The 27,314-nt window shown below is 46.6% G+C and overlaps 2 protein-coding genes across 2 annotated transcripts; both read right to left on the bottom strand.

Annotated features, from left to right (window-relative positions):
* On the bottom strand, positions 1 to 26,807 carry CCDC114 (coiled-coil domain containing 114). The gene is made up of 13 exons (XM_021708555.1): positions 26,734 to 26,807; positions 26,376 to 26,565; positions 14,538 to 14,660; positions 14,097 to 14,210; positions 10,970 to 11,037; positions 8,873 to 9,060; positions 8,564 to 8,698; positions 7,874 to 7,956; positions 7,572 to 7,740; positions 1,646 to 1,809; positions 1,462 to 1,559; positions 1,085 to 1,163; positions 1 to 1,010 (listed from the first exon to the last, which is right to left on the bottom strand). The coding sequence occupies exons 1-13, from the start codon at positions 26,790 to 26,792 to the stop codon at positions 465 to 467; spliced, it is 2,016 nt and encodes a 671-aa protein (XP_021564230.1). The 5' UTR covers positions 26,793 to 26,807; the 3' UTR covers positions 1 to 464.
* On the bottom strand, positions 20,070 to 21,337 carry LOC103251442 (CKLF-like MARVEL transmembrane domain-containing protein 7). The gene is made up of 3 exons (XM_021708556.1): positions 21,243 to 21,337; positions 21,025 to 21,052; positions 20,070 to 20,537 (listed from the first exon to the last, which is right to left on the bottom strand). Exons 1-3 carry the CDS (start codon positions 21,335 to 21,337, stop codon positions 20,070 to 20,072), a joined length of 591 nt encoding a protein of 196 aa, XP_021564231.1.
* Positions 26,808 to 27,314: the final 507 nt, after the last annotated feature.

The following is a 27,314-nucleotide window of genomic DNA, read 5'->3' as shown; positions in this document are numbered from 1 at the left end:
CCTACGGGCACGGCTCACGCTGAACCTGGCATCTTTGCCCTGATTTTTCCCCACACTGGTCAGTACTGGGGGGATCTTGGGGAGGGTGAGGAATGAGGAGCCCTGGAGACAGGGCACGAGATACAAGGGGAGCCTGGGAGGTGGAGCTGGGGACAGGGAGCCGGAGTCAGGAGGTGGGAGGTTCATAGGGCTTGGGGCTAGGGAGACAGAGACAGGAAGCAGATGCTGAGCAGGAAGCCAAGAGCAAGGGGGGTAGGAGGCAGAGGGGACCAGAGGGTCAGAAACAGAGAGAAAGGCACCAGGAGGCAGACACGGAGATGAGGAAGGGCAGATGGCAACAGATGGAGGGACAAAGAGACACAGAGACCTCTAGCTGGGAGACGACAGAAAGCCACAAGGCAAACAGAGGCAGAGACACTAAAAAGCCCCTGCAGAGAGCCAGGGCAGGGAGGGGGCTGGGCACCCTAGTAGTAGCACCGGGAGTCTCTACTGGTGGAGGAGCCCGGGCCAGTGCTGGAGGCAGGGCCAGCGCTCAAGACTCGGCCTTGTCTGGACCCGAGGCCTCCACTCGACTCTGACCCTGTGCCTCTGCTCTCTGTGCCACCTCCAGAGGCTACCTGGCCTCTGCTGGACTCCAAATACCCAGTAGACCCCAGGTGGCTGCTGGAGCTGACAGGCCTGAAGGTCACATGACCCCCACTTGAGGCACGGCTTGATGCTGGCGCCCCACTGTCACTGGCAGAGCTGAAGGTCATTTGGCCCGCGTTGGAGCTGGGGTCACCAAAAGTGACGTGGCCAGCAGAGCTGGCACCACGGTCTTTGGTAGTCCTTTGGCTCACGATAGACCCGGAAATAATACTGGGTCTCCCAGCGGCTCCCAGGGCGGTGCTGATCCTGTGGGTGCTGGAGAAGGCCATGCTCGAGCTGTTGTCCAGCTTCTTCACGGCCTCAGCCAGCTCCCTCTGCTGCTGCTCCTGAGCCTGCTCCTGAGCCTGCTCCTGGAGTTCCACCTGCGGGGAGCAGGGGGTCAGGTTCTGGGCGGGGCGCAGAGGCCCTCGCCCCACCCCTGGGCTCCCGCTCTCACCGCCTTCACCACTAGGCTCAGCAGCTCCTCCTTGCTCATCGGATAGTCGTCTCTGGCCTCAAAACCCAGGGGGTCCTCTCTAGGGGAAAGAGGCACACCGGAAAAGACCTGACTCCAGGCCCACAGAAGGCCAGCAGCCCCTTTCTGCTCCACCCAGAGATGTGCAGCCATCCCCTGGCCGGCCCGGAGAGCCTCTCCCCTTCTAAAGCACCCACAGGCTCCAGGAGCCTCTACTCCTTCTGACTCCCTGGGAAGACCCACTTCATCTTCCACCACCCCCCAGAACCATGCCCACCATCTGGTCCCCAAAGTCTCCCGAAACCCTCCATTCCATGTGTCCCCCCTACCCTCTTCCTCCCTCTCGCCCTGTGCCTCACAGATTGTCAGGGGGCTGGGGGGGGGCCATCTTCTTTGGAAGGTCCTCAAGCCCCTGGCCCAGCAACAGGAGAGCAGCATCAGCCAAGGAGGAGTAGCTCTGGAGAGTGGTGGAGCCAGCGGTCAGCTCAGACCCACGCCCTGGGTCCTGGCCTCCCGGGCCCCAGCTCCTGACCATCTCCCCACCTGGGTATCCAGGAAGGCCTGCACTGTCAGGAGCTCCACCAGCCGCTTCTCGATGATGCCCAAGAAGAGGCCTATGTCCCGGTCTCGCATATTGGTCTTGACCCCGAGGAGGTCGTCAATGATGCTGCTGTCACAATGGGCCTTGGTGAAGAGGAGCTGGATATCTGGGGTCAGAGAGGGACTGGATGTCAGGGATCTGGTGCCGCCTGCTGGGTGCCAGCCCTCTGCTCACTCAGGTCCCCACTGCCCCGTTCTATGGAGAACACGGCCAAAGCTCAAAGACCCAAAGGGGCTTGCCCAATTCAGCCAGCCAGGCAGTGGGAGGGCACTGCTGCATGCCTTGCCACGGGGCAGGAAAACAAACATCGGGGAGACAAAGGCAAACCTGACAAAGGTACCACCATGGGGAAAGGCTTCTTCATACACCTCAGCTAGAAACTTTCATCGACCCAGCGATTCTGCAGCTCAGGATCCCTCCCAGGGGAACACGCACACATGTGCAACATGGGGAGCAGGGATCACAGCAGCATCAAGGCTGTTTTCTGTCTTTTTCTAATGTTGGACCCCAGGTGCACATGATGCAATTAACCGTTGTCCTTGGTTGACCCACTGGTCACCGTCATGACCCGCTCACACTGGCCACATGTGGCCTGCTTGCACTTAGCTGCCTGGTTATTGTTAATGAAGTCAGAAGGCACCCATGACCTTGACAAAAGCCTGCCTACATTCAGCCTTACCCACCTGTCCCAGTGCCTCCCCCACACAAGCACACCCTGAAGCCTGGGTCTATCAGGCCCCCACCTGCCTTTTTATAAAGTTTCATTGCATTTCTATGTATTCCTTAAACATACCTATCACTTCCATATTTTAGTTGTGCTTAACTTCATGAAAGGGGTCTCAGTATCATTGCTGATAACACCAAATAACTGGAAATGACCTAAATGTCCATCAATATAGAAATGGATTACCAGTACAGTCATACTGTTATGGGTTGAATTGTGTCTCCAAAAAATTTGTGTTCAAGTCCTAATCTCCAGTACCTCAGAATTTGACCTTATTTGGAAATAAGGTCCTTGCAAATGTATTCAGTTAAGATAAGATGAGGTCATATTGGAGCATTGTGTACCCCAACCCAATATGACTAGTGTCCTTATAAAATAAAAGGGGAAATGTGGACGCAGACCTGCAGAGAGAGAAGGCAGTGTGAAGAGTCGGAAACAAGATGGCTGTCGACAAGCCAAGGGAAGAGGCCTGGAAAAGACCCACCCTCCCAGGCTTCAGGAGGAGCCAGTCCTGCTGATGCCTTGATTTTAAACTTCTAGCCTCCAGACCATTAGACAATAATTTCTGTTGTTTAAATCGTCCAGTGTGTGGTGCTTTGATAAGGCAGCCGCAAACTATTACACATATAAATATTAAGGAATATAATACATCAGAATCAGGAATGAAATAGCACTACACATGTTACTATATTTTTATTACTATATTATTATTTACTATATATTAAAATATTTTTATTACTGGAATAGCACCAAAATACCACCGAATGAAAAAAGCAAACAGCATAGTAATAAATGAAGGGCCACGCCGTTTGTGGAAAAAAATAAAAGACTTATAAATTGTCTATGAATATATATGTGTTTGTAAATTCGGAGCACAGTCTATACAAAGATCAAGCCAGCAAACTAATAAAGGGATATCCTCTGGGAAATCCCAGAGGATTTCCTCTGGGAAGAAGACTAGGATTGGAAATGGTTGTGGTAACAGAATGCATCCCCGCAAAAGAATTATATCTAAGAATTATCTGGAAGAAAACTAGCAAAGACTAGAGTCTTGACTCACAAAAGGCCCTAACCTGTAATCCTAATCCTCAGAACCTGTAAATATGTTAGGTTACCTAGCAAAGTGGAATTAGGGTTGTTAATCAGCTGACTTTAAGAGACTATCCTGGGTCATCACAGGGGTCTTTGAAAGTGGAAGGGAGAAAGCCAGGTGTGGTGGCTCGCACCTGTAATCCCAGAAGCTAGAGGCAGAAGCTAGAGGATTACCTGAGCACAGGGGTTCGAGACCAACCTGAGCAACATGGTGAGAACTTGTCTCTACAATAAAACAAAAAATCATGCCTGTGGTTCCAGCTACTTGGAAGGCTGAGGTGGAAGGATCACCTGAGCCCAGCAAATCGAGGCTGTGGTGGCCATGAGTGTGCCACAGCACTCCAGCCTAGGTGACAGAGTGAGACTCCAACTCAAAAAGAAAGAAAGTGAAAGGGGGAGGCAGAAGAGGAGTCAGGGAAGACAAGATGAGGGAAGCAGAGCCTGGAGGGATGTGATTCCACCTGCCGTTACTAGCTTTGAAGAGAGAGGAAGGGGCCATGAGCCAAGGCAGCTTCTGGAAGCTGGAAAGGCCCAGGAAGCAGATTCTTCCCTGGAGTTTCCAGAAGGAGCACAGTCCTGCTGACCCCTTGACTTTAGCTGAGTGAGATCCACTTCACATTTGGAACCTACAGAGCAGTGTAAAATGAATTCATGTTGTTTTAAGCCACTAAGTTTGTGCCAATTTGTTAAGCAGCAATAGGAAACGTAAAGTAGTCAACAGTGACTCGGGCACAGTGGTGTAACCTCAGCACTTTGGGAGGCCACGGTGGGAGGTTTCACTTGAGGCAACAAAGTAAGACCCTGTCTCTCAAAAGATAAGTAGAGTGCCTTCTCTGCAATGTTTTCGTTATGACAATGATAATACACTTGCCCCCTGACTAGAACCAAGCCTATAGCATACTATCCAATAGAACTTTCAGTGTTGATGGAAAGATTCCATATCTGCAGTGTCCAAGAAAGAACTACTGAGTACTTAAAGTATGGTAGACATCTGGGGACAAATGGAGAACAGCAGGGCACCAGCAAGGGTTTTCATGGCCTCTCTAAGGTTGAGGCAGTAGTTAAGAACTGGAAACATAAATGTCCAACGATGGGGGAATATTGATTGACTATGGTTGATCTATTACATGAAATACTTTGCAGCAGGTGAAGAGTGGGGTAGTCCTACATGTGCTACCAAGGAAAATGCTCCTAGAGATGTGCTCTTACATAAAAGATGAGCTGTAAACCAATAGAGTATATTGTGCATTTATGTTAAGAAGAGAAAGCTGTATATAGACGCACATGGAATGACACAGATGCCGCTGTTAAGCAACTGCTTTTTAACAATGAGAGTGCAGCTGTCCATCATGTTTATGATTCAGAACCAACAATGGCAACAAGGTTAACTGTCTGTTACCATGACTTTTGTCCTGAGCTCCACATTTATATCTGTTTCCTCCTAGGTTTCCTCCCTGAAGAGACCCCTGGACCACTCACAATGAGCTCAGGGTGATCCCACAAGCCCACTCCTTCTTCCAGGTTCCCCATCTCAGGAGGGGAGCCCACCCTCACCAGGCCAGACCCCTGCACACTTCATCCCTCCTGCTCACCTCTCACAGTGCATCAGTCAATAACTCTGTGCTCTGCCCTTCCCTCTTCGTCCTCATCACTCCAACCCCACCAGTCACCACCCATCCTGCTCACAGCCCTACTCACAGCTTCCATGACTCCAGAACCTCCAGGAAAAAGTTCCAGTGCCTCAGCCTGGCATCCCTTCGGAATCAAGCCCTCTGCAGCTGCCTCCCCATAGCAGCCTTGGCCTTCCCCTCTCTACACAAAGAACTGATGTTCGCTGTACACACCTTGTTTTTGTTTTTGGCCTTCAGGTCTTGGCCCCACTTGCTGGGAGCATCCCTCTCTCTGGCTTGTCCTTCAAAGTCAGCCTCAAGCATCACTGCCTCAAGGAAGCCTTCTCAGTCATCCCAGTAGTACACCCAGGCAGTGGCATGAGGCCCTGCACTTGGCTTGACACGCTGCTGCTGCTATCTTAAAAGTCTTGACAATTTTTAAAAAGGGGCTCTGCATTCTGCACTGGGCCCTGCAAAGTATAGTCTTGCACCCCAGACTGAGGTAGGGCCTCCTCTCACCTACCGCTCTCATCCAGTCTCTGAGTTATGAGTGCCCAGAGCCCATATTTGTCCCCTCCTAGGCCCTCGTCACCTAGTACAGGTCTTGACCCAGTCATCATGACAGAGGGAAGGATCTGCCACCACCTGAGCTCTAACTGCATGCCCCAAGGCGTTTCTCTCCCCATTTCTGTCCCTCTTCATTCTTTGGTGTCCATCCATCATCCCATCCAATTCTCATGACAACCTAGAAGTAGGCCCTGCCATCCCCATTCCCAGAGGGCTTAGAAAGAAGAAACCACACACTAAGGTTCACAAATGGTAGAGTCAGGACAGCCTGACTCCTGAGTGCTCTGTGCAGCTACTTGCCCAGTAATAAGAAGATGGAAGGGTGGACAGATGGAGGCAACTGGATATCCACAGGAAGATATAAAAAGAAACTCCAGGCCCCTACCTCACACCACACATATAAACTAATTGGACATAGGCCACAGACCTCAATGCGGGAGCTAAAACAATAAAGTTTCTAGTAAAAAACACAGGAGAATGCCTACGTAACCTCAGAGTAAGCAAAACTTTCTTAGGTGGGCCACAAAGTCACTAACTACAAGAAGAAATTTTGACAAATTAGATCTCATCCAAACCAAAAAAATTTCAGTTCATCACCAAAAAAGTGAAAAGTCAAGCTACAGTATGGGAGAAAGTATTTGCCTAAAGACTAGTATCCAGAATATACAAAGAACTCTCACAACTCAATTATAATAAGACAAACCCAACTTTTTTAAAGTACACAAGATTAACAGGAACTTCACAAATATATCCAAATGGCCAGTAAGGTACTCAATATTAGTGGTCATCAGGGAAATGCAAAAGCACCGCACACGTGAAAGTGGCTACGGTGAAAGTAGCTGACAGCATGAAGTGCTGCTGAGGGCGTGGAGCATCTGGAAACTCGTGTGCACACATGGAGGGGGCATAAAATCTTGCAAATAGTTTGGAAAACTGTTTGGCATTCTCTTTTCCTTTCTTTTTTCAAAGACAGAGTCTTGCTCTGTCGCCCAGGCTGGAGTACAGCAGTGTAATCACAGCTCACTATAACTTCCAACTCCTGAGTTAAAGGAATCTTCCTGCCTGCCTCCATTTCCTGAGTAGCTAGAACTACAGGCATGGGTCACAATGCAAGGCTAATTTTTTTTTTGAGTTGGAGTCTCACTCTGTCGCCCAGACTGGAGTGCAGTGGCCGCTCCCGCCCACCGCAGCCACGACCTGCTGGGCTCCAGCGATCCTTCCGCCTCAGCCTTCCAAGTAGCTGGAACTACAGGCGCGCGCTACCACACCCGGCTAATTTTGATTTATTGTAGAGATGAGGTCTCGACAAGTTGCCCAGGCGGGTCTCAAACCCGTGGACTCAGGCAACCCACTCATCTCAGCCTCCCAAAGCGCAGGATTACAGACTGAGCCACCAAGCCCAGCTCCAATTTTTTTTTTAAAGAGACGAGGTCCTGCTGTGTTGCCTAGGTTGGTCTTACACACCTGGCCTCAAGCCATCCTCCCACCTCAGTCTCCAAAAGTACTGGGATTACAGGCATGAGTCACTGCACTCAGCCTCTGTCGTTTTCTAATAAAAATCCATATATATCTAACCTATGACCCAGCAGTTCCACTCCTAGACATTTATAGACAGAGGGATAGATGGATGGATGATGAATGGATGAATACTGGATGGATGGATGGATGAATAAGGGACAGCTGGAGGGACAGGTGGGACAGATGAATGGATGGACATGCCCTGGATGGATATGGGATGATGGATAAGCAAAAGCACAAGGTCGTCCAAACAATGCCACCAAGCAGCCAGGTGGGGATCGGGACCTCCGCGGGCTCATAGCATCCTTCCAAATGAAGAAGTAGGAGCTGGGGAGGGGAGCCTCCAAGGGTGCTCACCAGCCTTGAGCTTCTCCAGCTGCCCCTGCAAGTCCTGGAAGTGGGCCTCAAGGTGCTTGCCCTCCGAGTGCACCTTGTCCAAGTGCTGCTGCAATGCCTCACGCTGCTGCTCCTGCAACGAATTCCTGCTGACCTCACTTGCATGCGCTGTCATCAAAGCCTCCTGCAACTGCGGGGACAGGGACTGAACACTGGGCCAGCTCACAGCGTGGCAGGCAGTGGGGTTTGGAACCGGCTGAGGGAAAGGAGGTGCAGAGGGCACAGAGTAGAGGAGGAGATGGGGAGGGGCAGGCCTAGCTTACCTCCTTGATCTCCTCCTGCAGATGCTCTACCTGGGAGTTCTGCTCGTTGATGAAGTTGAACTCAGCAAAGTTGCGCTCCTCAACTGGGGGAGAGTAAGGAAGGGTAGGGTCCAGAGAGGGAAGACAGAAACACAGAGAAAATCAGAGGCAGAGAGACACATAGAAGGTCAGAGAAAGAGATGCTGAGAAAGACAGAAGCCAAGGCATGTATAGAGACAAACAGAGAGAAGGCGGCACAGAGACTGAGATGTAGACACAGAGAAACACAGAGCAAGTCACAGTGAGAGAAAGATAGAGGACAGAAAGCCACAGAGAGACACAGAACTATCCAAAGAAATGGAGAGAGAAAGACATCGCAAAAATGACAGACGTGAGAAAAGAGAGAAACAGAGAGGGAACTGGGTTGAGAGAAAAATGTGGAGAGTACCCAGAAGGAAGGGAGATTAGGAGAGAGAGACACGCAGCAAGAAAGAAGCAGGAGGGCAGAGAGTTGCAGATCCGGAGGGAGGGGTGAGACTGAGACAGGCGGAAGACAGATGAGGAGCAGGACACCAAGTCACAGTGATGGGGAGGGGCAGAGACAGGGCCACAGTAAGAAGGAGGGGGCACGGGTGCAGTGGAGGAGTCCCCAGGGCCAAGCCGAGCCTGCACTGGACTCGGGAGAGCTGGGGCCCCGCCCAGTCCACTCACTCTCCAGGTACTTCTGCACCAACATGTCGGGGTCGCTTTCCCCAGTCAACTGGGACAGTTTGTTCAGGGCGTCTTCGTAGCGCAGCACCAGCTTCTCCTGTGAGGTCTTCCGGAGGCCTTGGGTCACCTCCCGGGCTGGGGAAGAGGGAGCAGAGAGGTCGACCTCTTGTGCAGACCGCAAGGCGCGGCCGGGCCCAGCTCCACCGTTTCAGGCCCGCCTGCCCTGTGGCCGGTGGCGAGAAGCCTCTGCAGTGCCCTAGGGCTGGGTTCCTGGCGCGTGGGACGCAAAGGCAGCAGCCCCTGCCTCACCCCTCTGTTCGCGCTTCTTCATGACGGCAGGATCCGGCTGCCGATCGTCGTTCTTGAGCTTGAGGAAACAGTGCAGCTGCTCCAGGTGCGAGATCTGCCGCTGCAGGGTCTGCGCCTCCGTATCGTTCTGCGCCTCCTCCTTCTCCGCGCGATCCCGCAGGATGCCCATCTTGGCCTTCGCCTCCTCCCTGGGAGAAGATCAGCCCGGGGTCGGACGATTAGAGACTGGGTTGGGGTCAGTCTGGGGTCACAGGGATGTGAGGGGTCACCCTGAGGTTGTGGGCAGAGTCAGCTGCGGTCCTGGATGGGCAGCACCAGCCCCGGGTCAGAGTAATGAGGCAGAATCGGGTTGCGGTTACCCTGTGACAGAGAACTCTCTGGGTTCCCAGAGCTGGGTCAGGATGGGTCTTGGGGGTCAGTCAGGTCCTGGGAGCTAGGTTATAGGGTACTGATAGTCTTGACCACAGACGGGCCATTGCTTTGTGGCACACCAGCATCTGGGAGGCTGGGCATTATTATGTGGCCCGTGGACCAGGAGGCAAAATGGTGATGATTGCATAGCTAGAGATTATACCTAGACTCCAAAAGGCAAACCAGGTATAACATAATCATGCTGGAGAAGACAGGTAAGTGACATTACCATCACCTGAGCATACATTCTATTAGAATACTGGGGACACCCTAAAAACCTCTGACACTGAACATCCCCAGCACACCCAGCTTAAAATATTGCTTTTAAGTTTTTAAACACACAGATCGCAGAGTCATTGGGTTGGGAGATACAGCAGGCCAGGATCCCTACCCATGGACAGTTCTAGCTCCCACCTCATCTTTGCCAGCCTCAGTTGCCTCTACCCAAAGCTTCATCTTCCTGCTCTAATCAAATTCCTTTCAGGCTAACTTAGGCCAGTCCTCCCTGATAGGAAGCCTTCCCTGAAAACCACTGGCCCCAGACCCTAGTGACTCCTCCAGAAACTGAAGACATAGCACCAGCCCATGGTGCCTGTCCCCCGCTTCTAGCTGAAACTACCCTGTCCTTGCACCCAGCTAGGATGCCCATTGCGGTTAGCTGGAGGAGTGTTGGCGGAGGGTAGTTCATGATGATGCACAGTCCGGCCAGCAGGCTGCCACTTGTGGGACTCAGCAGAAAAGATGAGCCGGGCCCATCAGATTCCTTCTCTCAGAATCTGAATTGGAAGATGCTAGGAAGGAGACAGCAGGAAGCTGAAACCAGAAGGATGTGTAAAAAGAAGGCACAAGAGCCAGGTATGGCTCACACTTGTAATCCCAACACTTTGGGAAGTCTAGCCGAGAGGATTGCCTGAGCCCAGGGGTTCGACACCAGCCTGGGCAACTTGGTGAGACTTTGTCTCTACAATAAATCAAGAAAAATTAGTCGGGCATGGTGGCACATGCCTGTGGTTCCAGCTAGTTGGAAGCTGAGGTGGAAGGATCACCTGAGCCCAGCAGGTCGAGGCTGCAGTGGCCATGAGCGTGCCACTACACTCCAGCCTGAGTGACAGAGTGAGACTCCAACCTAAGAAATAATTTTTAAAAATTATTGGAGCAAGAGGAGAACAGGGCTGAAGCTGAGAAAGAGGCAGAGATGGAAAAGCACAAGTGTGGAGCCCATGAGAGCCCTAGAGACAAACAGAAAAGCGGATGCTAGAGGGCTTTGGCATCCTGATTCCTCACGTCTCCTTATCTGAAGGTGGCCTGAGGATCTCTATCCCTTTCAACCAATACTAATAAATAATAATCTAATTATTCTTTTTTGACAGATGCTTCCAGGTTCCGAGCCCCCTGCTTCGTTCACTATGTGTACATCTTCTTCCTTGATTCTCTCTGCATTCTTAAGTCCTAGAGGCTATTTACAGATGGAGTCAATAGAGGTTAATTCACATGCCCAAAGAACAGGATCTGGCCTGCAGAGCTAGGAAACTGGTGGGGGAGAGAAAGGGACACATTATGGGAGGAGGGGGAAGTCATGACATTTATTTCTTCAGTCCTGAACCTTCCCACCACCACTGCCTTATGGAAAAGTGCATCCTCAATCATCTGGGCCCCACCACCCTGTGTTGTCCTGGAATGCCCTACCTGGCAGCATAGGCAGAAGTGGAGGAGACGATGAGAGCACTGACCATCTGCTGCAGGTGGTGGATCTCCTGTGGGGGTGGGGGTGGACAAAATTGGTCCTCGCATTTCCCCCCAATAAGGAGTGAAATTCCCAAGCCTTCCCAATGTGGACCCTCCTCATTAGCAGCTGCCCATGAAAGGGATCTTAAAGAAGCAATGGAGTAAGAGAACAGTCAAATTGATAAGCTGGAAATGTGACTGAGAAGGCTCATCCAGGGGAAACACCTAACTTGAAACATACCTAAAAGTATTGACCTAACTTTCTTGACCAGTGCAGAAATTTGCACAAATTTTGTCACTGTGACCATACTATTTTGTTTTCTAGTTCCACAGAAATGTCTTTGCAGTGTTATGGGTAAAGGGGGTTCTTTCAGGAGAAAGAAAGGGGAGGAATTATACACACACACACACATTTACTTTTGCACAAAGAAACCCAAAGTGGATAACCAGAAACTGAAGACACAGGTGAATAAGAGGAAGAAATGCTGTTTGTATAGAATATCTTCAGAATAGTTTTGATTTAGGAGCCTTGTTAACGTCTTATATGTTCATAAGGAAATTAAATCAACAAAGCAGGAGAGAAAACTAAAACTGAATACAAATGGAAGCAAGTGAGCATAACTGTATTTCAAATGAAGAACATAACCACACAGAGAACCAAAAAAATAGGAACTGATCCAAATAACCTCTAAATACAGTAATTAGAATTGATATAAAGATAATCATCCCCTCAGAGGACAAAACAAACTGCAAATTCTGAATCCTACTTATTCATTTTGGGGGTAGTGGTACACCTGTAGCAGTTCTGAAACTGTGTGTATCGTAAGATTGAGCTGTTGGGAGCTAGGGTTCCCACTGTGGGAAAAGGAAAATAGAGAGATGAAATAAAGAACATTAAGCGAAGAGCCAGTGATGTTGAAATGGAATCAGAGGTATCAACATGAACTCATGATTTTTTTTTTTTTGTTTTGAGTTGGAGTCTCACTCTGTTGTCCAGGCTGGAGTGCAGTGGCACACTTCCGGGCACCACAGCCTCAACCTGCTGGGCTCAGGCGATCCTTCTACCTCATCCTTCTAAGTAGCTGGAACTACAGGCGCACACTACCATGCCCAGCTAACTTTTTTTGATTTATTGCATAATCCCAAAGTGCTGGGATTATAGGCTTGAGTTACTGCACCCGGCCATGATTTTCAAGTATATGTATTTCCTAGCCGTCTCCAGAGAAAGAGCCTCAAAGCGATGATACCCAGTAGCAATGAAGGCTCTTTGTGCCTAAGTCTTGGTTTCTCTACACCTGCTCATCTCTAGAAAGAGCCAGGACTCCTTGGAGAAATGGCTGACTCCAAGGTTGGGGTAGATCAAGCACTCGATTACCTGAACTTTCTTCCTGTGCCAGAATGTGAAGTACTCCCAAAAAATGATGGGTGCATGTCCAAAAGCCACAAAGCTAACTTGAAGGGGCTGCCACTGGCAAATTTGGGACAATTTGAACATCAAAATTAACAATGACCATTACAGATTATAATCCATAAAGTAAGAATACACTAATGCTCACTGACAATACACAAATATGCAGGGAAGGAGAAGCTTTTTCTTAGGAAAATCCCATCCTATAAATGTGGGAGAAATGATCGGGTTTTTTAAATCACCATTTTATAGCCATTATGGTAGTAATTATTCAGGCAAGTATCATTAATGGTTGCTAAACAACTGAGTGAAAATGTGTCTGGGTACAGGATATTCATGTCATCTCAAAGAATCTCCCCATAGACTACTTATTCATTTTAAAGAAGAAAACTTCACATCGGAGAGACCTGGCTAACCAAATGATCAAAGTTAATATTACAAATTATGGGACAAACTGACATTAGATGCCTCCTGACATAATACACACAAAGGATACATTATCACTGCTGTGTCTGCCAAAAGTGCAAAACAAATCTAACCACAAAGAAAGATCAGATAAACCCATATCAGGGGACATCATACAACACAACTGGCCTAGATGCTTCCAAAATGTCAACATCACAGAGAGAGGCACAAAGGGGCCGAGGGACCATTCCAGATGAACATAGCCAGAACAACCAAATGCAACGTGGGATCCTGAACCAGAGCCAAAAGCTGCAAAAACAAACTACCTATTAATGACGTCATAGGGGCAACCAGTATCCTTGAAATATGAACTGTTTAGAATTTTAACAATGTTAAAGTTCCTGACTTGGGTAACTGTATTGTGTTTATACATTTTAAAAAAAGTGTTAGCCGTGCTCGGTGGCTCAGCCTGTAATCCCGTGCTTTGGAAGGCCGAGGTGAGTGGATTGCCTGAGCCCGCGGGTTCAAGACCCACCTGGGCAACTTGGCAAGCCCTCATCTCTACAATAAATCAAAAAATTAGCTGGGCGTGGTAGCACGCACCTGTAGTTCCAGCTACTTGGAAGGCTGAGGCGGAAGGATCGCTGGAGCCCAGCAGGTGGAGGCTGTGGTGGCCGGGAGTGTGCCACTGCCCTCCAGCTTGGGTGTCAGAGTGAGACTCCAACTCAAAAAAAAACCAACAACAACAACAAAAGTGTTGTTCTTAGGACATACACATCGAAGTACTTAGGAGCATAATGTCTACAACATACTGTCAAATAGTCCAGCGATCATAACAATAAATAATTTTCAGCAAAATAATAATTACGCAGAAAGAGAGAGAGGGAGAGAGAGAAAGCAAATGAGGCCAATTATCAGTCTTAGTGAAAGATATATAGGAGTTTTTTCCAAATAAAAGTTAAAAGAGCTGGTTCTTCAAAGGACTTCAAAGGTTGTTAAGATTCCCAAGGAACCTAAATGTTCTTGCCTGCTCATTGATTGCCCTGGGTGATAATATTCAAAATGACATCTCTGCTTCCTACAAATTTAAACGAGGCTGCTTTGTCAGAGGCGTCCTCTAACATTTCCAGGTCTCTATGCCCTCTGGACTAAAGCAAGCCTATGGCTCCAGTCGATTCCATACAAGAGGCCTAAGTGCTGAAGCAGGAAGGGCAAACAGTGGCAGGAGCACCTGGGTGGGTCCCTCTCTCCTCTCTGGGTCTCAGGATCACTAACCTTCTTCAGCTTGCGGTCCACATTCAGATAACGGTTCCTCTCTATCTGCAGCAGATTCAGCTTCTCCCGCAGTGCCGCATTCCGCACCAGCTGCTTGTCAAAGTGACAGGTGACCTGGGGGTGGGGCGGATGGAAGAGTTTGTCTGAGGCCTACTCAGCCGAGGAGGAGGAACCTAGCTTATCAGAAATGGGACCGGCCCATTTCCTCTTTGGGGGTCCTAAGAACTGCATCGTCTCCCCTTCAAAGCCCATCACTCTCCTTTCCTGGGACCCTCCACCCCTCCAGAATCCGGTCTTCTGACACACACACACACACACACACACACACACACACACACACACACACACACTGTCCACCATTCCTGGAACCTAACTCCTCTGCTCAGTTCTTCCCGCAACCCCAAAGCTCAGGTCTGGAGAGACCAAGAAGCTGAGCCTCACCCTGCCCAACTGGTCTTCTAGGATCTTGATCCTTCGCCGGTCCTTGACCTTCTGATCCAGGATGAATCCTGGGGCCCTGACGTTCTTACTGTGCGTAAAGATCCGGGTCTCCCACTCTTGGATCTAGAAGAAAGAGGATAGCACCTATTTGATGTCTGAATGTGGGAGAGGCTGAATGACCGAGGGAGGATGCCCCTGTGACCCCAGCATCTCTTCTACCCTTCTATTGATGGTGCCAACCCTCCATGTGGTTCTAGTGGGGCTTCCAACCACCAGCAAACCACCCACCAGTCACACTGAGGCAGGACAGCTAGCATAGCTTAGATATAGATAGTGAGTTTCTCACAGGCAGGCTTAGATAATTAGGAAACCAGATGGTCAGGCATCTGGGTACTGTCTTATCAGGACATAACTTTTTAAAGTACACACTGACCAAAACTCAGGCCCAACCTTGGAAGATGAAGCAGCTCTAAAAGAAAACACAATTAAGGAGCAACTTTCCTATTATCTCAAAAGTTCCTCACGACATTGAGGCACAGTGCTGTAAGAGAAAACATAATTAAAAATCATCTTTCCTATTATCCCCAAAGTTCCTTGTGACACAGACAAAACTTAAAAGTAAAATGGTAAGAATTAACACCTGTGATCAAAGCTCATCATAGAAATAGGTTACTTAACCATCATTTTGGAAATATATAGAAGTACTCTGTTAACAGAAAGGATGTGTCCTTTCCCTTAAGAACACCCACATTCTCTCTTGAAGTTGTTTTTTGCTTGTTTGTTTGTTTCCTCTAATAAACTTTAAACCTGTGCGTCTCACTCTGAAATTCCTTTCTGTATGAGCCAGGGACTCATGGAACAAATTCCACCCCACACCACCCAGCATCACCTTGACCCAAGTCTGGACAATCATAGTAATTGGCCTAAGAGATGGACATGTGATCCAAGTGGAGCCAGCTTGACACCTCTCCTGGTATCTGGGGACAAGCACATGAGATGGCAGGATGGATTCCAGGATTTCTGCTGTCAAAGTCCCCACCACATGGAGGATTCTGGAAGAATGAGGCTGGTAGACTGAAGTAGCCATTGAAGTCTGAGAGATGGTAAGAATGAGCCTGATGACATTAGAATCCCTGGTTCTGCTTATGCCTGCAACCAGCTTCCAAGGTGTCCTTCTCATTGCTGTTATTTATCTTTACTTTTCTGAGGTGTGCTCTGTATCCCCAACCAAACTGGAGGCTCCATGAGAGCAGAGATTTTTATGTGTTTCATCTGACACAGTAGGTACTCAACAAAACATGCAGAGTAAATGAATAAATGAATTGTTTAGCACTGTTTCCCAATTTTTGTTCTATCATAGGTTGAGTTGTGTCCCCCCAAAATTCATATGTCGAAGTCTTAACTCCCAGTACTTCACAAGGTGACCTTATTTGGAGGCATAGTCTTTACAGAAGCAATCAAGTTAAATGATATCATTAGTGTGGGCACTAATCCAATATTCTTGGTGCCCTTCCCAAAAAAAGGAAATCTGGACACAGACATGCACACAGGGAGAGCATCATATAAAGATAAAGAGAGAAATCAGGAGATGCATCTGCAAGCCAAGAGCACCAAAGATCACCAACAAACCAGCAGGAGCCAGGAGACAGGCATAGAACAGATTCTTCCCCACATCCCTCAGAAGGAACCAATTCTGCCAACATCTTGCTCCTGGACTTCAGGCCTTCAAGACTGTGAGATAATAACTTTCTGTTGTATAAGTCACCCAGTTTGCAGAACATTGTTACGGTGTTGCAAACTTGCACATGCACGAGACACCTCAGAATACTGCAACAAACTTAAAACTCACCATGGGGTATTTTAAATTTTTGAGGAAGACATTAATATTGGTCAGACACCACATGAGCTAGTAGCTCGATGATGTCACATCTTTGTGAAACTGGGTTTTCAGCAGTTGCTATGATAAAAATCAAACACTCAAAATTATTGCCATTGTAGCAAAGTCTTCAAGGGACATCTGCATTATTTATTTTAACTGCATGTGAATTCCAATAAAATTTTCAATTAAAAAGATACAAATATGGCACAACATGGAAACAATATGAAATTTCATGAAATCAACTTGTTTTTTTGTTTGTTTGTTTTTTGAGTTGGAGTCTCATTCTGTCGCCCAGACTGGAGTGCAGTGGCCACTTCCAGCCACTGCAGCCTCAACCTGCTGGGCTCCGGCGATCCTTCCACCTCAGCCTTCCAAGTAGCCGGAACTACAGGCGCACGCTACCACGCCCGGCTGATTTTTTTATTTATTGTAGAGATGAGGTCTCGCTGCCCAGACAGGTCTTGAACCCGCGGGCTCAATGAAATCAACTTGTAATGAGGGTGTCAATGTCCAATCTTTTTCAAAATTGCCAAATCTTGGCAGTGTTTCAATCCAAGATTCGAAAGGCCCAAGGTCACACACATCCAACTGGTATATAATTATGGCTTTTAAGAATGGAATGCAGGGAGGGCCCTGAGCACTAGTCTCATTAGCACAAGGGAGGGCATGGCAGTTACTGGGCACTACCAGGGGAAGAAGGGAGGGTGGTGGGGCACATAACAACACAAAGGATACCTGGTCCTAGAAGGGGGAAATGAGGGTTGGAAGCTCAGACTTCACCTGCATGCAGCCAACTTGTATAGTTAACCCTTACTTGTACCCCACCTGTCTATAGTAAAATAATAGAATGCAAACTTTTTTAAATTTATGTACATTGTTTTTTACAAATGATTTCTAACTTGTCAGGACACCAACATTTATTGGGTTGCTTGAATCAAACTAGTTAATAAATTCAACTGTTAGCAGTGCATTCCTGGAGTTGCCTAGGTCAACCCAGGAGAGTCAAGTTTCATTTGCAGGAATTCCATGAGTCACTTGTCAAACTGCTGGTAGCTTGAAACTGACCATTGTATTAGTTTTCTGTTGCTGCATAACAAGTTACCACAAATTTAGAAGCTTAAAATAATACCTGTTTATTATCTCACAGTTTCCATGGGTCAGGAGTCTAGGTCCTCTGCTCAGGCTACAATATATTCTGTGGGACAGAAGCACATCACAGATTCCACCCACACCCAAGGGGAGGGGATTATACAAGGACATGACTCATTGGGGTCACCTTCGAGTATGGTCACCACAACCAAAATGGAATATTTATGTTATGAAAATCAACAAATGCTACAAATCAAGGTACTTTTACCCTCCTGAGAGCTGGTTTCCCTGCACACCTCTGACTATTAGGGATTTCTCTGGGGGCTTAAAAAAATTACTATGTAATTAAGGGTTCCAGGATGAAAAAAGTTTAATTGAAGAAACTGTTCTCAAAATTGGAACTCTCCTTTAAATTTTAAAAATTTTGCTTTTCACACCTAGATCACTAGCCTAACTAAAATATGTGTTTATATGGTACAAGGTAGAAATTTTTAAACAGTTTTATTGAGAAATAGATGACATACATTAAGACTGTACATGTTAGCGGGGCTCGGTGGCTCAGCCTGTAATCCCAGCACTTTGGGAGACTGAGGTGAATGGATTGCCTGAGCCCGCAGGTTCGAGACCCGCCTGGGCAACTTGGTGAGACCTCATCTCTACAATAAAATCAAAAATTAGCTGGGCGTGGTAGCGCACGCCTATAGTTCCAGCTACTTGGAAGGCTGAGGCGGAAGGATCGCCGGAGCCCAGCAGGTTGAGGCTGCAGTGGCCGGGAGCAGTCACTGCACTCCAGACTGGGTGACAGAGTAAGACTCCAACTCAAAAAAAAAAAAAGACTTACATTTTAAAAGAATACAATCTGATGTTTTCACAAAATCAAGAGAGTAAATATATCCATCACTCCAAAAGCTTTCATGTGCCCTTTTGTACTTCCTCCCCACCCTCTTCCTGTAGCCTCCTCCCTCCAGCAATCACCAATATGTGCTGTCACTATTGATGAGTTTGCATTTTCTAAATTTTTATATTAATGGAATCACATAGTATGTACTCTTTGGAGGGGAGGATCTGGTTTCTTTCACTCACAAAAATTATTTTGAGATTCATTCATGTTGTTGTGTATATCAGAAGCCCACTGCTTTTTTTTTTTTTTTTTTTGAGTCAGTGTCTTACTCTGTCGCCCAGGCTAGAGTGGCTCAGGTGATCCTTCTACTTCAGCCTTCCAAGTAGCGGAACCACAGATGCATGCCACCACACCTGGATAATTTTTTATTTATTGTAGAGACAGAGTCTCGCCAAGTTGTCCAGGCTGGTCTCGAACCCCTGGACTCAGGCAATCCTCTCACCTCTGCCTCTCAGGGTGCTGGGATTATAGGAATGAGCCACTGCACCCAGCCAAGCCCATTGCTTTTTGTTCCTAAGTAGTATTCCATTGCATGTACGTACCACAATTTATTTATCCATTCACCCATTGATGGACATCTGGATTGTTTCCATTTTCAGTTTTACAAATAAAGTTGTTATGAACATTCGTGTGCAATTCATTGTATAGACATAGGCTTTCTTTTCTCTTGAGTAAACACCTAGAAGTGAAATGTCTGAATCATATGGTCAGTGTATACTTTGTGTTTTTAGAAATAGCCAAGCTGTTTTTCCAAAGTAGGGTACCATTCAACATTCTCACCAGCAGAGTATGAAAGTTCCATTTCTTCCACGTGCTCAAAACTGTAAGGCAACTTGTTATGGTCTTTTTAAATTGATTTTGAGAGTTCTTAATATATTCTGGATGTAAGTTCTTTATCAGATATATGCTTTGCAAATATTTTGTGACTGCATCATTCCCACATCTATTGTTACATTTCCGCTCTCCCTCTGACATCCATCAACTTCTTGGACTCTGACTCTTCTGCCTCTCTTATAAAGTCCCTTGTGATTATATTGGGCCCACTCAGATAATCCAGGATAACTTTGCCATCTTTTTTTTTTTTTTTGGCCAAATCAATATTTTATTTTAAAAAACACGCACGCACAAAGGAGTAACAAAGGCAGAGCCAGGGAAAGGAGACACGAGCCCTCCTCTGTGCGGTCAGGCGGATCACACAGTGCTACAGGCACGCCTCACTATAAGAAAGATGGTATCTTCAAGGCCAGATGGACGAGTTGGATAAATTAGGAGGTGGCTTTGTTTTGATGAGGACTTAAGGCAGTTTCACCCCCTGAGGAGTGTGAAGCAGAGGCGGATTTACAAGGAGGGTTGTGTTCACAGATCCTCCCTTGTGCTGAGCGGGTTCATCAGGACCTGAGATGGTTCCAGAAGCAGGAAGAGAGAGAACAGATTTCCCCTGCCGCCACTTTCCTTTCCCAGAAGGGAAGGAATGTTCTCCAAGGAAGACTGGAGACTGAGGCCCCGGCCAGCTCAGGAGCTCAGGGAACCGCCTTCTTGGGAGAGCGTCCTCCAGCCTGGCAGGCCTTTGGTACAGGAACATGGGTGCACACAGGTCTAGAGGCCTTTCCTGGGGTCACTGGTCACTGCAGAGCTCCCGAGGGGCCCAGAGGCTGCGGCCTCATCAGACGGCTGCGTCTGTGGACTGGGTCACACATGAGACCTTGTAGGACAGCCATATGCTTGCCATGCAGAGGAAGGTGGTTATGAAACCAAAGACCGCTCCTGCGACCAGTTCACTCAGGTTGTAGCTCTTGAAGGCTGCCATGACAGAGGCGACCAGCAGGAGCAGGGTGCCAATTAAATAGTGTAGGAGCTCCGACAGGGTCCAGCTGGTCCAGGTGAGCACACCGTAGAAGGCGAAAAGGTGGACCAGGTAAAAGGCAAGGATCATGATCAAGTTGCAAATGGTGACCACTTCGAAGTAGCTGAAGGCGCTGTAGTCGATCACCAGAGAGCTCCGGATGCGGACGAAGGCAATCAGCAGGGTGACCACCTGCGCCACCTTCAGCAGGGCCGCATGCATGCGGGGGTACTCGGGGTCCAGCAGCCCCTCCGAAGGGCTTGCACCGGCCTGGGCTGCACAGGCCCCCTAACTTTGCCATCTTAAAATCCTTAATCATATCTGCAAAGTCTCTTTTGCCATGTAAAATAACATATTCACAGCTTCCAGAGTCGAACATGGGCATCTCTGGGGAGGGGACATTATTCTGCTTGTCACACTTCCTTAAGTGAAGTGCATTTCTTTACTTTTTTAGTAGTTTTACTTCCCATGTATACGCTCATATACACCTTAAACAAAGGTTTAGTTTGGGCCTGTTTTTGAATTTTATATAAATAAGATATCACTGCATGTAAACTTTATGCCTTGCTTCCTTCATTCAAACGTTTTTCACATTCATCTATGTCACAGTGCATAATCATAATTCATTTATTTTTGTTTCATATTTCATTATACTAAAATACTGCATTTATTTACTCATTCAAATATTGATAGACATTGGTCTGGTCCCATTTTGGGGCTAACTACTATGAATGATGCTCCTATAAACACTCATTTAATGAGTACTGCCTTGTACCAGAGCATATACTCTGGTAGTGGAATGTCTAGGTGGAAAAAAGGGTTAACAACAGGCCTAAACCCATTTTCTGTAGAAAGATGTCTTTGGTTTACTTTCTTCCAACACTGTTTCCATGGAAATATACTGGGTTAAGGTAAATATGGAATGCCAGCTGTGTTCCCAGGCAACAATGTTGACTATCAAAATGATCCCTGATTGGTGGCAGAATCAACAACCCTGTGGTATCAGGCAACTGTAGGTGCTCCTTGTGTGGGTTGAGAAGCAGCGCCTGGACACTGAAGATGCATTTGAGGCCGTCATGCCAAGACATTGTTGTTCTGTCTTCTATTCTGCTACAAAGTTAAGTGAATCTGGTACCAAGTTACAGCCTGTTGGGTCCCATGAGTGTGAATGTCAAGCTGAACTCAAGACCCCTGATTTTGATCATGCCAGGACGATAGAACCCTGAATCAGAAGATATGTCTATCTTCAACTTAATAATGGGGGGGAAACTTTTCACAATATGTAATTTGTACCCCCACCAGTAGTTCCTAAATGTTTCCACTGCTCCTTCCTCCCCAACATTCAGTATTTTTATTCAGATACTAATGTTTGAAAATCTGATAAATGTTTAATGGTATCCCATTGTGATTTTAATTCACCTTTTTCTAATTACTAATGAGTAATTCCTATGTTTATTAGACATCTGAATTTCTTATTCCTATGCTTATTAGATATCTGAATTTCTTATTTTATGAGGTACCAGCTTTGACTAATTTTTTAATTAGGCTGAGACTCTTTATTGATATACAGAAATTCCTTACATATTCTTGATACTAGTCCTTTATTGGCTGTATGTGTTGCAAATAACTGCTTCCATTCCATAATTTACTTTGCATACTATTTATGGTTTCTTCTCATAAACAGAAGTTATTAGCTTTAATGTCATAGCAGCTTCAACCTTTTTCTTTAGAAGTAGAAATTTCTATGACTTCTCTAAAAGATATCCTTTTCCACCCTGATATATTTACATATTTAATCCATCTGGAATTAACTTTAGAGTAGTGTGAGGTAAGGGTCTGATTTCATCTCATAATATGGATATTCAATTTTTACAATACCACTATCGGGGCCCTCTTTTTCCCATTTTTCTGAAGTTATGCATCAAGTGTCTGCATACGCACACATCTCTTTCAGGGCACTCTATTCTGTTTTGTTGATCCATTTGATGAGCCCTGCACCAATTACAAGAGTTTTACAATAATCTTAGTAACTGATGGAGCAATTCCTTCCACATCATTCTTCTTTTAAGTAAGTCTTTGTGATCTTATTCTTTGTACTTCTATATAAATCTTAGAATCTCCTTGTCAATTACACCCACTAAAAAAAAAAAGAAAAAAAACTTTTAGTACTTTGGTTGTGCTATTGTTTAAATGTGTTCCCAAACTGTCATGTCTTGGAAACTTAACTCCAAATGCGGCAGGACTGAAGGGTAAGGCCTTTAAGAGGTGACAGCATCAAATTCAAGAATGGATTAATGAATTAATGGGTTATCATAGGAGTGGCACTGGTGACTTTATAGGAAGAGAGACCTGAGCAAGTATGTTAGCATATTCAACCCTCTTGCCATGTGATGTCCTGCACTACCTAGGACTTAGAGAGCAGTGGTCCCCAACCTATTTGGCATCAAGAACTAGTTTCATGGAAGACAATTTTTACACGGACTGGGTGTAGGGGTGGCTTTGGGATGATTCAAGCGCATAACATTTATTGTGTACTTTATTTATATTATATATAATGAAATAATTATACAGCTCATCATTAAAAAAAGAGGCATATATGGAAGGGGCAAATAAAATAATGGGCAGGTCATACGCAGACTAAAATAAGTGTTGGATTCTGACTTAAAACCTGCCACTAGATGCAGCTGTACAATTGAGGTACATCAACTCACTTGCCACTCACTGATAGGGTTTTGGTATGAGTCTGCAAGCAACTGATTTAGTATGGTCTCTGTGCAGTCAAACCTCACTGCTAATATTAATCTGTATTTGCAGTCACTCCCCACACTAGAATCACTGCCTCAGTTCCACCTCAGATCATCAGGCATTAGATTCTGACAAGGAACACCCAACTTAGGAACCCGCATGTGTAGTTCACAATAGGGTTCATGCTCCTATGAGAATTTAATGCCACTGCTGATCTGACAAGAAGCAGAGCTCAGGCAGTAATGTGAGTGATGGAGCAACTGTAAATATAGATGAGGCTTTGCTCCCTCATCCCCACTCACCTCCTGCTGTGCAGTCTGGTTCCTAATAGGCCACACACCAGAGCTTGGGGACCCCTGCTGTAGAGTACACATCAGGAAGAAGCCCCTTACCAGATCCCAAGCCATGCCCTTGGACTTTGTAAAAAATAAATGTATCTTCTTCATAAATTACCCAGTTTCAGGTGTCCATTATAAGCAACTGAAAACAGGCCAAGACAGGTTAAGATCACATTGAATCCATAATTGAGTTTGAGAGAACTGAGAGTTTACAACACTAACTCTTCCAATCCATAAATGTGGTATATCACTACATTTATAATGTTCCCTTTTTTTTTTTTTTTTTTTGGAGTTGTAGCTTCACTCTGTCACCAAGACTACAGTATAGTGGTACACTCATGGCTACCAGAGATTCACCGTGCTGGGCTCAGGTGATCCTTCCAACTCAGTCTCCCAAGTAGCTAGAACTATAGGCACACACCCCCAAGTCCAGCTTTTTTTTTTTTTTTTTTTTTTTTAGTGACAAGGTCTTGCCAAGTTGCCCAGGCCAGCATAGAACTCCTGGACTCACACAATCTTTCACCTCTGCCTCCCAAAATGCTAGGATTGCAGGCATGAGCCACTGCTCCCAGCTACATTCTTTGGGATTTTCTATGTATCCAAATATACAATCTACAAGCAATAAGAGTTTCATTTCTTCCTCTCCAATCTTTACTTCTTTTTTTTTCTTTTTCTTGTCATACTGTATTGAATATGCTCTTCCTCCAGCACAGTGTTAAATAGAAATGGTGCTGACATCCTTATGTTGTTACTAATCTCAAAGAGAAATTTTTCTTTATGTTTCATCATCAAATATGATGTTTGCTGTAAATGTTTTATAGTTGTCCTTTGTCCCTTATCCAATTCAAGAAATTCCCTTTTATTCTTGGGTTTTCCTAGAGTTTTTACCAAGAATGGCTATCAAATGTGTTTTTTTTGTTTTTTTTGGGTTTTTTTGAGTTGCAGTCTCACTCTCTGTTGCTCAGGCTGGAGTGCAGTGGCATGTTCATAGGCCACCGCAGCCTCGACCTGCTAGGCTCAGATGATCCTTCCATCTCAGTCTTCCAAGTAGCTGGAACTACAGACTCACGCCACCATGCCCGGCTAGTGTTTTGTGATTTATTGTAGAGATGAGGTCTCACCAAGTTGCCCAGGCTGGTCTCAAACCCCCGGGCTCAGGCAATCCTCTCACCTTGGCCTCCCAAAGTGCTGGGATTACAGGCTGAGCCACGGCGCCCGGCCTCAAATCTTATCAAATACTTTTTTATGTCTACATAGACTGGTGCCATAAAACTGGTGTAAGACCAAGGGCTGTCTGTCACCAGTCTCTGATGTGATAAGTTCAGAAAATGAGAGTAAGCATTTAGAAACAGTGTCATTGGATTCTGGATGATTTCTTATGAACAAATTCTTTCTTCGGCTTTTATATGTTTTTATTTTAATTGTTTCTCCCTCAGTAGACTAGAAACTACATAAGAACAGGGCACTTGTCTGTATTGTTCACTGCTGTACCTCCAACACTAAGAACACTGCCTGGAACTAAATAGGAACTCAATAAATATTTGCTGAATAAATAAATATCACCAGATAACTATATTATTTATTGACTCCATGAGGAATTTTAAGGGCTCTCTGAATACCCTATCCTCATCTGAACTCCAGTTCTCCAAAATCAAGTTTCTTATGGCAAAAGAATCCATGGAGTCAAGACAATAAAATCACCCTACTTATGTCTGACTCTGGTGAGTTTCCATGAAAAACTAAGGAAAGCCAATTCAAACAGCCACCACTCACTAAACTACTGTACTCCCATGAATCAGCCACATGTTTGACCTGTGAAAATCAAAACTCAGCATCCTGAAAGTCAAATTAATAAAACTTGAACAATAGGCCCCCCAAAGATATCCACATCCTAATCCCTGGAACCTGTGAACGTTGTTACTTTCAATGGTAAGAAGGACTCAGTAGATGTGTTAAGGATCTTGAGATGGGGATATTATCCTGGTTTATCCAGGTGGGCCCACTGTACTCATAAGGGTCTTTAGAAGTGAAAGAGGGAGGCAGCAGAGTCAGAAGCAGAGAAGGAAACGAGACAACAAAAGAAGTTGGCGTGATGCAGCCAGAAAGTCTCATCCAACCATTGCTGGCTGAGGAGAGAGAGGAAGAAGTCACAAACCAAGGAATGCAGGTGGCCTCCAGAAGCTGGAAAAGGCAAGAAAACAGATTCTCCACTGGAAGCTCCAGAGGTAATGCAGCCCTGCTGACACCCTGATTTTCGCCATGAAACCCATTTCAGACATTTGACCTCCAGAACTTTAAGATAATTAATTTATGTTATTTTTTGCCATCAAGTTTGAGGTAATTTGTTACAGCAGCAATAAGAAACCAATATAGACCACAAAGATAAGTAACTTTCAAACTCCTGTCTGTGAGTCAATCATGTGCACGAAAACATTTGTTCTAGACAAGCAAGGTGTTTTAATGAAGGGTAGAATAGAAAATAGCAGAATGAATCCCACATAGAAAAAACTAACATTTGATGAAACTTCTGCTTCTGATATATATGTATATTTGTTTACATCTGTATGCATCTTGGTGTGTATGAACTGCATCACAGTGAGTCATGGTCATAAAAACTTGAAAGAATGCTGGCCTAGAAAAATCACATGTTTTGCAAGGTCAGATGGCAAGGTCTTAAAGCAGATGGGATGAGAAACCTGTCTAGACTCTGCTGTATTACCACCATCCTCTTTTTGCAGATGAAGAAACTGGGGCTCAGACAGGTGAAAACCTGCCCGTGGTCACAGAGCTCTAATGGCAGAGTCAGGATTCTAATGCAGGTTTTGCTGACTCCAGCATGCAAACCCTTGCTGCTTAACCACACCATCTCCTCTTCGAATGCCTGGGACTGTGCTAAGTAACAAACATCCATAGTTACCACTGAACACAGTTCTACCAGATGGATGCTTTCAGTGGCACCAATTTCGGATGAAATGCTAAGGCTCTGAGAGGTCTCAACACATGTCCCTAAGCAGGAGGCACAAAACCCAGTCTCAGAACCCACCTGCTTGTCCAAGGCTCTGGTCTGCTCCTGCAGCTCCTCAACCTCGGCCTGCGCCAGGGCCGTACACTTCAGCAGGCGCTCCATGTTCTCCAGCCGCTCATTGTCCCGAAGCCGCTTGACCTGGCTCTGGGCGATGCTGATCTGCACCTGGAGGTTGGCCCGTACCTCCTCCAAGTGCCGGATCTCCTCACTGCCCAGGCAGGAAGGTAGAAGAGAGGCCAGCAAGGGGGCCAAGCTTAGCATCACAGAGGGCAGGACACACTGCCCCTGGCCTTGCCCCCAAGACCCAGGAGTCCACCCCAGTCCCATGCCCTTTTAACACTCTCTCCTCCGCTTGGGGCCCTGGCACTCAGCTCACAGTTGCTTGTTGATGCGCTGGTGGACTTCCTTGCTGTAAGTTCGCCTTTCCCCTTCCATCACCTTGCACTGCCGCTGCAGTCTGCTCAGCTCCCAATCTACAGAGAGCAGAGCCAGGCACGAGACTCAGTGGGATCTGGGCTCCAACCCCTTCCTCCCCACGGTCTACAAATTCTGGTCCCCTTAGGGTCTCATAAACTGCAAATGAACTGCAAACCCATCCCCCAAAACTCCTCAGTTCCTGTATCGCTCAAGCTTCCTCATCCCTTCATACCCCAAGATGACCTCAGGTTCTTTCCCCTAAAACCCGTACCCATCCAGGATTTGCCCGCCAGAGGCACTTCCTGAAGGCCTCTGGGTCTTCCGTTTGCCCGCCAGAGGGCACTTCCTAAAGCCTCTGGGTCTTCTGGGATCTGAGGCACAGGACCTGGAAAATGGGAAAGCTCTCTCTCCTTGCCTCCCCTTCCACCCCCACTGTCAGCAAGTCTCAGCTCCATCCTCTTGTCTTCTCACTCTTTCAGCCTGTCCCCTGGGCCCAGGCCTCATTCCTCCTACCCCAGCCTTCTCAATTTCCTGCCTCCC

This window comes from Carlito syrichta, unplaced genomic scaffold (genome assembly GCF_000164805.1).
Source record: "Carlito syrichta isolate Samal-C Ts95f unplaced genomic scaffold, Tarsius_syrichta-2.0.1 Scaffold142917, whole genome shotgun sequence".
NCBI lineage: Eukaryota > Metazoa > Chordata > Mammalia > Primates > Tarsiidae > Carlito > Carlito syrichta.
Note: the sequence above shows the minus strand (reverse complement) of the source record. Positions and strands in the feature narration are given on the sequence as shown.

Coding starts and splice junctions, on each gene's coding strand:
- LOC103251442 (XM_021708556.1), bottom strand. CDS start 21,337: ATGTCTTGGCATGACGGCCTCAAATGCATCTTCAGTGTCCAGGCGCTG. Junction 21,053..21,242: donor CAGTTGCCTGATACCACAGG/GTTGTTGATTCT, acceptor TTTTCCACCTAG/ACATTCCACTACCAGAGTAT. Junction 20,538..21,024: donor CTACCAGAGTATATGCTCTG/GTACAAGGCAGT, acceptor TGGCAAAGTTAG/GGGGCCTGTGCAGCCCAGGC.
- CCDC114 (XM_021708555.1), bottom strand. CDS start 26,792: ATGGAAGGGGAAAGGCGAACTTACAGCAAGGAAGTCCACCAGCGCATC. Junction 1,810..7,571: donor GCTGGAGAAGCTCAAGGCTG/GTGAGCACCCTT, acceptor CTCTGACCCCAG/ATATCCAGCTCCTCTTCACC. Junction 1,164..1,461: donor CCCCAGCCCCCTGACAATCT/GTGAGGCACAGG, acceptor TCTTTCCCCTAG/AGAGGACCCCCTGGGTTTTG.